Here is a 13,480-nt window from a genome sequence, read left to right as displayed (position 1 = left end):
CAGAAACATTTAACTCATTATATCCCAAAGATGTAACCCAAATATCAGAATTGCTTGATATGTTTTTGAAATACTTATTAAATGTTTTTTATACATTTTGACCTCATTCTTTCTCCTCCCTTAACCCCTCTCAGATCTTCTCAACTTCATGCGCTCTTCCTCCCCCCCCACCTTTTTCTCTCTCTCTAATAACAAAAAACAATGAAGAAAAAAATTAAAATCAAAACAAACAAGATAAACAAAAAACAATCCGTAAACAAGACAAGGAACAGAGAAATAAAGAAGGAGTTCATTTTGTGCTGTGAAAGTACTCAAGGGTGTGGCACCTTCCCTGATTGCCCTGGGGGGATCGGATCAACTGTGAACAGCTTCTTAGAGAGGGGAACCTGTGAACACCTCCCCACCCCAGTGCTTGCATTCTGTCCTCTCTCTCTCTCTCTCTCTCTCTCTCTCTCTCTCTCTCTCTCTCTCTCTCTGTATCTATCTATTGATCTTTTTCTATATATATACACATAAACTGATATATATCAATCCAAACATTCTTTTAGAATTCAACTGATAATACTATTTATAAATATCCATTGTTTTGTTAAAATGAAATGTTATTTTTACTTTAAATTAGAATAGAGCAAAATAAAGCACGTAATGACAAAGTTGGATAAAAGTAAACAGATGACTAGAAAGAAGGATTTACCAGACGAAGGAAAATCCAAGCTTTACCAGATAGAGTGGCTAATTTTTACGTGATCTGCGTGTCCTTTAAGCAATAAATTAGATTGAAATGCTTTACTGAATACAAGATGAATTCTAATATTTTTAGTATCCTACACGCCATTTCTAATTAAACTGTGAAAAACAAAAAGAAAACAACTTATATTTTTGACATTTCTGCCTTAAATATTAATAGGAATTAACCAAATACCAGAGAAAATATATTATCTGAAACACTTTATAACATCCTGCATCATAAGTTTTATTATTAAAAATAAGTTATCAACTCAGACTCCAGTATTTTAGATAGTCTCCTATGAGGATGCACTCACCTTTCCTTCTCCTGTAGCTGCTGCTCTTGCGGCGCCATTTTAGGTTCTGTCCCAAGATCCTTATGCATTTGATGTCTCCTCTTCCTACTTGGCGCAATGTCAGTGACATCAGGACTTGAAAATAAGGAATCATCTTTACAACGAGTAGCTGAAATAAAATGAAAATCCAATACAATAAGGTTATGTATGTAATTTACGTTAAACATTAAGTTGTCTCCTCAGCAACGACATTAGCAGCACAAAGAGGAAAAATCAGAAAGTCTCTCGCAAACCTTTATCACACTTGCTGATGTGGCATAGCCAAGTGGTGTGCAGTACTTTACTACCAGTGTGAGAATTGTGAACAGTGGCCAGTTATTGTCTATCTTGGGCAAGCACATCCACAAATAGCATAAGGAATGAACCAAAGGATGCATGGAACAAGTTAACTTAGAACAGAGATAATGTGAGTGTGGAAATTTGCTAGTTACAGAAAGTCACAGACTTAAAAAAAAATCAAAGGATCTTAAAATGAAAACATAAATTGGTGAAAGGAGAATTTACTGTGGCTCATGCCTGAAGGCCTCAACGTGTCTGTCCTTGGGAAGCAGAGGCGACAAAGGAAACACACGTGGCTCATCTCCTATGATTTCCATTAATCTAGCTCCTAAAAGATTAAGAGCAATAACAATGCCCACTGGTTAGCAAATACACAAACTATTCCACCATAGCCCTTATTTTCTTTTAAAAGTGGCTGACTGGGGCAATACAGTGTTGCTATCACCATGATCTGAGCTTCCGATATGACCTCTCAGTATATGTACCCACTCTCATGTGTCATTTAAAGGTTGCAGGAAAAGGGGCTATTTCACAATTAAAGAGAGAGCATGAACAATATACAGAAACTTAAGAGGTCAAAAGCCAAAAATACTCTGAAGGTCCAGTCCTTTATTACAAGCAGCAGGTGATTTAGTGATGACAATGAATCAATAACGACAGTTTTCAGAAGTTGTCTTTCTCCTGCAGCAAACACTGCATCTAAGGAAGTTGGAAAACATATCCCTGAGCCCTTAATTTGATTTTTACGTATTTATTTTTGAGACAAGGGTTACCATGTAGCCATGGCTAGCCTTGAATTTGCTGTGTTGAACCACTTTGGTCTCAAATTCACAGAGATCTACCTGCCTCTGCTCTCCTAGTCCTGCGGTAAAAGCTATACATCACTATACCCCTTTGGACAGCTGATTTAAAAACAGTATTGGAAATCAATGCATTCAAAGCCTATAACCTCCATATCTGAGGAGTTATGATGCAGAGTCAGCTGATTATGACAATGGGCTCACTTGTTGCTGGAGACTTAATGGAGCCAAGACTTTTATTAGGGTTGTAAATAGAGCCATAACAAAAACAATGACAGAGCTGTACAGTTTCTGAATGTTTTGTCCAGATTTTAATTGGTTTTGCAAGCAAACACCATTAATTTTAGTGTGGCTTTTTTTAAAGAATGAATTGTTCTGAGATATACATCTGTATATTTATACTATCTGATATATCAGATAATTGTTGTCTATTTGAGGCAAGCATGCTCTCAAATACTATGCTTGCCGACAGAAGTCTAACATAACTGCTTTCTCAGAGGGTTCATCCAGCAGCTGATGGAAACAGATGCAGAGACCCACAGCCAAACAACAGTCTAAGCTCAGGGAGTTTTGTGGAAGAATTGGGGAGCCAGAGGGATCAAGGACATCACTAGAAGACCTATAGAGAATGGGAGGAGACAAGAAGCAGGGTAGGCATAAGACTGAGGCTAGGAGAAGAGGAGGGTGGGTGTTGCAATAAAGCTGTAAAGTGATTAAATAAGTAAGTGGAAATAAATAAATAAAATATAACAATGCAGGGAGCAAGTTAACTTGGAACAGTGGAAGTTGTGTGTGTGTGTGTGTGTGTGTGTGTGTGTGTGTGTGTCCATCCCATGCTGGTACAGAGACCTGCATGCTGAATTACCATGTGACTCAGCAGTTCCTGTTCTATTTAATGTCTATGAGATAGCTCACACACTGCTGGTTATCTTCTTGAAACTCTTAATTACTCTTTCTCTTAAATAATGACTATTCTTGAAAAATCATGTGTTAGGTGCTTTTATTTGAATTTACTGTGTATTTTCCTGTCATTCATAGAATACCTTTGTGAGTAGCTATTACCACACTCACTGAACTCATTAAGAAACCAAGGATTGCATTCAGGGAAGTAGAGGCAGGTAGATCTCTGAAGTTCGAGGCCAGCCTGGTTTACAAAGTGAATCCAAGACCCCCAAGGCTACACAGAAAAACCAAACCAAACCAAATCAACCAACCAACCAAACAAACAAATAAGCAAAAAACATTAGATCCAATATGGCAGTGATGAACACACTTGGGGCCCAGACTAGGGACCAGGCTGGGAGCTACAGACAGCAAGACCCAGAGAGCCCTAGGTGAGATGGTCTGCAGAGTGCAGAGCACAGGTGGGTCTGGCCTTGGGCCATCCAACTAACCCACAGAGAAGGACTGGTGCTCAGCCTCCTGAGTCTGGACCCATACCCACCTGTAAGCTGCAGCCCTGTTCTATATCATGGACTTAGTATATGGGACTGAACTGTGTTCAATGAAGCATCAGAGTGTGGACCTGGTGGTCTGGGGAGAATCCAGGGAAACGAGTGGATCTGACCTCAGTCTGCTATGCCAGGGACTGGGGGGAGGGCCACGTGGACACTGTATCCAAAGCCTAGTTCAGCCTATCCTGCCCTACCTGTACTCTCTCTCCCTCTTACTGCTCTGTGGGCTATAGAGAAACAGCACCAGGGTCTCCTGCCCTAGGGGGAGCCCAGAGTGTGGACTTAGGATAGATCTAAACTCAGATAATCCCACCAGTCCACAGAGGAAACCAGGGACCATGTGTGGACACGTGGCTGTGGACACATTCTCCTGTTATAGCTCCTTAGCCACACTCTCAGGCTGACTGATCTAAGGGCAGCATGGCCTGAATGGATCAAGCTGAAGCCTAGCCAGCCGCCCCAACCTAGCAGGCTATTACTGCACTCTCTAGGGCAGGACTAAACCGACCTGAATGGATAGGTTAGAAGTCTAGCCATGGCCACAAGCAGGAGGGCAGTATCTGATCTCTGCAGCGGGTCCTGCTGAACCTAGGTCCCAAGGCCTGGATGGATCAGGCAGAAGCCTAGCCAATCACCACAAGCCAGCAGTGGATCTCGCACTCTGGGGAGGAGTGAACCTAGGTCCCAAAGCCTGAGCATCTGAGGGTAGGTTTCCAAAGCCCAGCCAAAGGTCAGAAATCTGGCTGTACCTACATGACCTTGAACTGAACCTTGGGCTGCAGAGCATGGACACCGTCCTCTGCTATCCCAGTGGGGAGTCCAAGGTGTGGAGTAAAGTTCCCTGTAACTGAAACCATTTCACATGCCTGATCCAGGGAAGGTTTCCATGATCGCCACAGGTGAGGGTTCTCAAGCTATAGACACTCACCAACGAACTGCTCTCAATGACCAGTGAAGTACACCAGAAACTACCTCCCAGTTCCAGAAACAGCAAGATGACTAAAGGCAAAATAAAACACTAAAAACAAAAACAAAAACAATATGACCTCTCCAGAAGCTTGTCATCCCAAAGAATTCAACCCTGGGAACTCAAACACAACTGAAGCAAAAGAAAATGACTTCAAATCCTTAGTAATGAAGATTATAATGGGGGAAAGGAACAAAATCCATAAAAAAAATACAGGAAGATGCAGCCAAACAGATTGAGGACATAAGAGAGGCCATGACAGAAACCTATAGACAGGAAATGAAGAAAACACTGGAGGAGATTCAGGAAAATACAAACAATCAGATGAAGGAAATCAATAAAACAGTTCAAGATCTGAAGATGCAAATGGAAACAACGATAAAAGCAGAGAAAGAAGAAAGCTGGGAATGAGAGAAGTTAGAGAAGAAAAAGGAAATGAAGAGGTAATCTTCAGAATCCAATACATGGAGAAAAGAATCTCGGGGGTAGAAAACACAATAGAAGAACTTGATATAATCATCAAAGAAAAGTTTAAGTCTGAAAAATTCCTGACACAAAACGTCCAAGAAATCAAGGACACCCTGAAAGGATAATAGGAATTGAGGAAAGAGAAGACACCCGGCACCAAGGCCCAGAAAATATTTTCAACAAAATCGTAGAAAACTTCCCAAATTTAAGGAAAGAGATGCATATAAATATACTAGAGGCCTACAGAACACCAAATAGAATAGACCAAAGAAAATTCTCCCACAACATAATAAACAAAACACAAAATGTACAGAATAAGGAAAAACTATTCAGTGGCAGGGAAAAAGGCCAAGTAACATATAAAGGCAAACCTATCAGAATTACACCTGACTTCTCAGCAAAGACCATAAAAACCAGAATATCCTGGACAGAAGTCCTGCAAACCCTAAGATACCACAGATGCCAGTCCAGACTACTATAGCCAGAGAAACTTTCAATAGCCATTGATGTAGAAAACAAGATATTCTATGAGAAAAACAAATTCAAACAGTGCCTATCCACACTCTGGCCCTACAGAAGTTACTAGAAGGAAAACTCCAAGCCAAAATGACAAACTACAATGAAGATGACACAGGAAATAGATAACTGCACTGTTGCAAAACATAATCACACAAACACTCTACTGCAACCAACATCAAAATAAAGAGACTTAACAGTCACTGTTCATCAATATCTCTCAACATCAATGATCTCAATACTCCAGTAAAAAGACATAGACTGCCTGAATGGATACATGAACAAGACCCAACATTGTTCTGCATTTACAAAACACATCTCAGCCACGATGATGGACATTACTTCAGGGTAAAAGCCTAGAAAAAGATATTCCAAGCAAGCAGACACAAGAAGCAAACTGGTATAACCATTTTAATAGATGTTCACCAAAATTAATCAAAAGAGATGAGGAAGGACACTTTATTCTCATCAAAGAAAATTCAACCAAGATGACATCATAATTCAGAAAATGTATGCCCCCAATACAAGGATACCCACATTTATAAAAGAAATATTAACAGAGCTTAAATCACACATTGATCCGCACACATTAATAGTGGGAGCCTTCAACATTCCACTTTCACCAAAGGATAGGTCAACGAAACAGAAACTAAACCAAGAAATAATGACACTAACTGATTTCATGAATCAGATGGACCTAACAGATATCTACAGAACTTTTCACCCAAACACAAAAGATTATATCTTCTTCTCAGCACCTCATGGAATCTTCTCCAAAATTGATCATATAGTAGGTCACAAAGCAAGCTTCAACAGATACAAGAAGACTGAAATAATATTGTGTATCCTATCAGATCACCATGGAATAAAGCTGGATGCCAACAACAACAGAAATAACAAAAATCCTATAAACACATTGAAACCGAGAAACTCTCTACTCAATGACTACTGGGTCAATGAAAAAATAAAGAAAGAAACTAAGGACTACCGAAAATCCAATGAAATCGAAGGTACAACATACCCAAATTTATGGGACACATTGAAAGCAGTGCTAAAAGGAAAATTCATAGCACTACGTGCCTTCATAAAGAAATTAGAAACATCTCATATAGGCTACTTTAAGACATATCTGGAAGCCCCGGGCGGGGGGGGGGGGGGGGGGTTGGGGAGGAAGAAGAAACATCCAATAGGAGTAGACAGCTGGAAATAATCAAACTCAGGGCTGAAATTAATAAATTAGAAACAAAGAGAGCAATTTAAATAATAAACAAAACCAAGAAGTTGTTCTTTAAGAAAATCAACAAAATAGATAAATTGTTAGCCAAACTAACTAAAAAGTAGAGAGACACTATCCAAATCAACAAAATCAGAAATGAAAAGGGAGACATAACAACAAATGCTGATAAAACACAAAGAATCATTAGGTCATACTTCAAAGGATTATATGGCACAAAATTTGAAAATCTAAGGGAAACAGACAATTTTCTTGCCAAAGTTGAATAAAGTTCAGATAAATTAATTAAATAGTTCTTTTTCTCCTACAGAAATATAAGCAGCCATTAAAAGTCTCTCCACCAAAAAAAGCCGAGGGCCAGAAAGTTTTAGTGCAGAATTCTACCAAGCCATGAAAGAAGAGCTAATATGAAAACTCTTCAAGCTACTCCACAAAACAGAAATGGATGGAACATTACAAAACTCATTCTATGAGGCCACAGTCACTTTGGTACCTAAACCTCACAAAGACAGAACAAAGAAAGAGAATTTCAGACCAATTTCTCTTATGAACATTGATGCAAACATACTCAATAAAATGCACTCAAGCCAAATCCAAGAGCATATCAAAGATATCATTCACCATGACCAGGTAGGCTTCATTCCAGGCATGCAGGGATGGTTCAATATATGGAAATCCATCAATGTAGTTCACCACATAAACAAACTGAAAGAAAAAAATCACATGATAATCTCAATCTCCTTAGATGCTAAAAAAGCATTTGACAAAATTCAACATCCATGCATGCTTAAAGTTTCGGAGAGATCAGAGATACAAAGGCACATACCTAACCATAATAAAGCCTATATACAGCAAGCCAATAGCCAACATCAAATTAAATGGAGAGAAACTCAAGGAAATTCCAATAAAATCAGGGACTAGACAAGGCTGCCCACTCTCTCAATATCTCTTCAATATAGTTCTTGAAGTTCTAGATAGAGCAATAAGACAACAAAAGGAGATCAAGGGGATACAAATGAGAATAGAGGAAGTCAAATTATTCCTAGTCGCAGATGATATGATGGTGTACATAAATGACCCCCTAAAATCCACCAGAGAACTCCTACAGCTGATAAACACCTTCAACAAAATGGCTGGATACAAAATTAACTCAAAAAAGTCAGTAGCTCTACTGTATACAAATGACAAAATTACAAAAATGAAATTCTGAAATTTGCAGGCAAATGGATGGAACTAGAAATGATCATCCTGGTGAGTTATCCTAGATCTAGAAAGATACACATGGTATATACTCACTTATAATTGGACACTAGGCAACAGCTATGTCCTCTGAGAGTTTTCATTTAGCAGGGTATTGGCATAAATGTTGGGACTTCCTACGGGGACTTCAGGTGAGAGAGGTATGGGAGAACAGAGAAATAGAAGGACCCAAAGGGTCCATGGATTCTATAAGAAGACCATCAAGACTGGTGGATCTGAACCCAGAGGAGTCTGCTCAACTACTCTATTAACCAAAGATAATGCATGCAGTAAACCTAGAACCCCTATTCATATCTAGCCAATGGACAGCACATTCTCCACAGTTGTATGGAGAGTGAAGACTGACTTGGACATAAACTCTGGTGCCACCTTCCCCCCACCCCCTGATGGGGAGGCCTGGTGGCACTCAGAGGAAGGGTAAGTAGGCTACCAGGATGAAACCTGATAGGTTGTGATCATATGGTGGGGGAGGAGGTCCCCTTTTGTCACAGGCCTGGGGGGGGGGGAATAAGGTGAAAGAGGGAGGGGAGGGAGGGGCGAACGGGAAGATACAAGTGAGGGGATAGCAATTGAGATGTAATCTTAATAAATTACTTAAATGAAAAAATAAAAATAAAGTAAAAGGAAAAGAAAGTGGTTAGTATTGTTTGACCCTATAGTAGCTGAATGTCCATGCAAATATTTTACTTTACAAAGTTGTTGCAGGTTATAAGAATCACATTCTACCAGACTTGTAGCTAACTTTACTCATTCCGAGAATATCATGGTAGAGAAGAGTAAATAAAAAGAAACATGCTTTTTCCGTGACCACATTAAAGCTGAATAATTTCCTATCTTTTACTAAAGCAAAGTTGACTAATGAAGTCATGAGCACAATAAACATGAACAAAGAAAATCTAAATGTTAGATGTAGAAGAAATTTAAACTATAGATAGATGTGAAAAATAGATAAAACTTATATTCAACATCATGGACAGAGAGAATTAAGTTTTAGCTAAAACGGAAGGCACACATTTTTAAAGTTATAAATTTCTAATATCCAATTTAGAACTGTAAGGGATGATTTAAGACTTAGCAGACTCTGCATTTCTGGTTTATGCAGGTAATTAATTTTTATTGCTTCACTAATCAATGATGGAGTTGAAGACCAGATAGTTTAGTTTTACAATTAAGCTTAGCTGTTTAGGGATTAATATGTTTTTACATCTATATAGATGTTTTACATTGATAAAAATGAGATATGATAGATATTGTTTTACAATCAGAATTTTAGACTCACCAAGATAGGAAAGATGTTGTCTTCAAGGCTGCCAAATTCAAATGGTCAAAATATTATGAATGTAACATTTTTATAATTCTCAGTTGTTTCATGGCTCTCCTTGCTGTATGTAGTTTATTGTATTTATGTGAAATAATATAAATGTATATGTAAAAAAGAAAAATAATAATAAAAAAAAGGAAAAAAAGAATTAGTAGGCTCAAAGGATACTTTAGTCATTAAATGATTACAGGTTTGTCAGTGTCCACAATTCTCCTTAAAATAGAATATGACATGATCACTTGCAACCTAAAGCAGATCCAATGGGAGGTGGGAGCCAGTTGGTGATTACCTGAGCCAGCAAGAGTACACAGGGGTGGAGGTCAGGGGAGAGTGATCCATTAGTACCAAAACAGATGGAAGTGATGTAAAGGTACTTCAAAAAGAAGAATGGACTTTAAAAGTTTTCACCAAAAATACTATTGCAGAACATAATTAAGTATAATAAAATGCAATGTGAACACTTATGTAGACATGCTATAATCCAGATGTTCTGCAACTGGTCAGCAATGCACAGATAAGTGTGATAAGATGAAGAAATCCATATTCTTTAGGGAACTACAATAGGAACTTTGTTATATTATAGCCATAAATGATGATGTACTAGTTATCTTATTAAATATAAAATGTGCATTAAATGTTTGGATGGGTGCTAAGAGTTATGCTGGTTTAGTAAAATAGAGGTGGTAGGTTCTCAAATACCCATGACTTCCTGCCACTGAAGAGTTAGTTAGCTAGGTTTCTAATGCCAGGTATAAAATTTCCCTCTTGTTGAGTAGGTTTGACGTTTAATTAGAATGCTTATATTTACAAGTAAAAAATATGTAGACTTAGCAGTGTATACTTAGGAATATAATTATATACCATTTTATGTATTACATTCATATGTGTATATATGCTTGCAATACAAATTAATGAAAAAGGCCATGGATTTCAAACAACACAACGATAGGTATATGGAAGAGTCTGGAGGGAGGAAAAGTAAGGAAGAAATACTGTAATTATAATCTCAAAAATAACGAATTAGAAAAATGTGCATTAATTCAAAAGGAGACATGTAATCCGTATTGATAGAAATTGCATATGGGCTCCTATGCATGATTAAAGGTGTTAGGGATCCACAGACACTGAAACAGCTGAGATGCTCCTAACCATGTTATACATGAAATATCTAAATCCCAAAAGGTCTATTTAACCTTGGGGATTTTTTTTGTGGGGGGGGGGGAAGGCGCTAGGACTTTAAGTGACTCAGTGTCCAGCTGTGAACTCTACACAAGGTAAATCTTGAAGACAGTAAGAGCAGAGTTGGAATTACAACTTCAGGAGTCTTTACAGTTTTCCAAAAGTAAGTGTTTTACATGAGAGAGCACTCCTCAAGAAACAGGAAACTTGAAATTTCATTAAGCTTATAGGAATAGTCCATGCTAATTGGGTGCTAATACTAAATGTTTAGTTAACAATACATGTGTGGCAAATTTAATCTAAAAATGTATTATTGCCTTGAAGCAAAGTTGTGGTGTTTGTAATCTCCTATTTCCAATATCTTGGTGACCGTCATTCACCAGTACTTGTGGCCAGTTCACTACAACATTACGATTCATTTCTGCTGATGGAGCCTTCCTATAAAACTGATGTGAAGCAAACAGGAGCTGTAGAGCCTAACTACCATGTAAATGAATTCATCTCCGTACATATAGATATTCTGTGTGTACACACAACCAGAGAAACTGTCTGTTCTTCTTCTCTGCAGTGTTTCAGGCACATGTACAGCAACTGCATAGTGATGTATCCTCTTTGGGCATTGCTTAAAATGAGGCTTTAACATCTACCACCCTTTTAATAAATCACAAGATACTGTGTTACATTTTTCTCTCCTCACCATGTAATTCCAGAAGACAAAGAAGACACACTGCTCCTAAATCTTACATTATTTATATCCAGATTTTTCAAATTAATACATCCTGCTGCCATCGAATTGTTTTATTTTCTTGGTCCTTCAGATTTTGATGCTTACAATGTTTCTAAGCTGTTACCAGTAAAACATGGAACTGAATCATATTGATAAGAAGTAAAACAAATAGAGATTTCCAAAACACCTATAGCATCCTGAAACTTTAAATACTACTAAGTATTACTATATTGTGGTGATTCCAAATCTAGGCATTCAGCTAACCAAAGAGCAAATGTATTTTCAATAACTATCTTTGTATTGAGCCTGTAAGCATTTATTCCTTCTTAATCCTTCCTGAAAAAAATAAAGCATAATAACTACTAAGTAGTGGATAAATGTTATCAGATATAATAAATACATATGGGGTGAACATGTACCTTGACTGCAAAGCCAGCCACTTTATGAAAGTGACTTAAATACCTAGGGATTTTAGTAGCTCCCATAAACATTTGAATATAACTATGCATTTTTATTTGCTCGGTTTTGCTTTCTTGATTCCCAGTTTATCTTCTTAAATAATTTTATTTTAAAATTGCCATGTAATATATCTTGATCATATTCTTTCTTTCCCCAAACTATTCTCCTCCCAGATCCTTCCTTCTCCCTACCTATCCAACTTCATATTCTTTCTCTCTCTTAACAAAAAAAAATTAGAAACTAAAATGAAACCAAAGCAAACCACCTCCACCATCCCCTGCCAAAACAGACCAACAACATAGAGTCTGATTTATGTTGGCCCTCTGCTCCTGAGCAGAAGGCCTGCCCTGGAGTGTGGTTTATACAAGCAGTGATACTTCATTGACGAAATGTGTTTCCCCGTCTCCCAGCAGCAGCCAATTGCAAACAGATCCTTGGCTAAGAGTGCGCTGTGTTCATCTGCCTTTTTCCTTGCTGAGATTTTGTTTGTTTTGTGCAGGACATGTGCATACTGTCACAGTCTCTACGAATTCATATGTGCACCAGCCCTTTTGTGTTATTTTCTTAAAGTCATCCACCACCTCTGGATCTAACAATCTTCTGTCTCTTCTTCTGCATAGATATTTTAAAGTGGAACACCTAACGTCTTCATTTTAATTCATGCATCTCACTTTAAAGAAAATATTAAGTACAGTATGTTGTAATTACACATTTTATTGAATTGTTATATTTATTTTATGTAGGTGATTGTTTTGCCTACATATTTGTATATGTACCATGTCCATGCCTGGTGTCTGATGAAGTAAGAGGATGATATAAAAAATGGAGTGGTGCTAGGAAAAGAAAATTGGGGCATCTTCCAAAGAAACAAGTGCCATCTCTTCATCTTTGATATATAATTTAGACACAAAAGAAACTTGAACAGACTTAGGAAAAGAAAGAATACTATTAAAGACCAATGAGAAAGTGCATGGCCTGAATGAAATCATTCTCATAATAAAGAAAAAGATAAGAAATGAGTACTGCGAAGGCTTGCAGTTCGACGCCACAAACTGATAGTAAGGACATATTGGGGAAGATAACACCTATACAACTCACTGAACATGGAGAACTTGAGCTCCTACCTACTACCTAGAACCTTTGTTCACATCTGACTAGTGTTCATGGTGCTGGAAATTACACTGTATGGTACCCAAAGAGAAAGGTAAACACCATCGTCTACAATGATGATATACCTGCATCATATGCTGGTGCAATAGTGACACAAAGCATGCACGAGTACCAACAATATCTGAGTGGACTTAAGGCCCACTTGGTGAGCGTGAGCCCATCCCACACACTGCTCACTGCTCAAGATATGCAACAGATATGCAAGGGACATAGGAGAAGACCAAATTCTATTGTTCTGCTAAAGAAATATAACTTTAAAATGACTCCTAAAGATATTCTCATAGATCAGTGCTTTGCTCAGTCATAATCTGTAAAGCTTCCTCCTGAAATGGCATCATGGGAGGTTCTTTGTCTCATAATGTTTTTTTCAGGGATTTTTTTTTAACTTTACAAGTCCCTTACATATACATATAGTTTCCCATTTTGTGTTTTTATGGAATTCTTGTGTGTGTGAATGAGTGTGTGTCTGTATCTTTTTCTTTTGTTCTCCTTTCGTTTTCTCTATTTGTTTGTTAGTTTTGTCCTGTTCCTGTTTGTCTTTGTTTTACTTTATTGTATTATTTC

At 37.8% G+C, this 13,480-nt stretch overlaps 1 protein-coding gene across 1 annotated transcript in view; it reads right to left on the bottom strand.

Annotated features, from left to right (window-relative positions):
* Xrcc4 (X-ray repair cross complementing 4) overlaps positions 1 to 13,480 on the bottom strand; it is a 184,573-nt gene that overhangs the window by 69,374 nt on the left and 101,719 nt on the right. Inside the window, exon 7 of the mRNA XM_051172609.1 lies at positions 1,044 to 1,191. Within this exon, the coding sequence (XP_051028566.1) occupies positions 1,044 to 1,191 (148 nt within the window). The remainder of the gene's footprint in view (positions 1 to 1,043; positions 1,192 to 13,480) is intronic.

This window comes from Acomys russatus, chromosome 30 (assembly GCF_903995435.1).
Source record: "Acomys russatus chromosome 30, mAcoRus1.1, whole genome shotgun sequence".
Lineage (NCBI taxonomy): Eukaryota > Metazoa > Chordata > Mammalia > Rodentia > Muridae > Acomys > Acomys russatus.
This window is presented reverse-complemented; position numbering and strand designations above follow the sequence as displayed.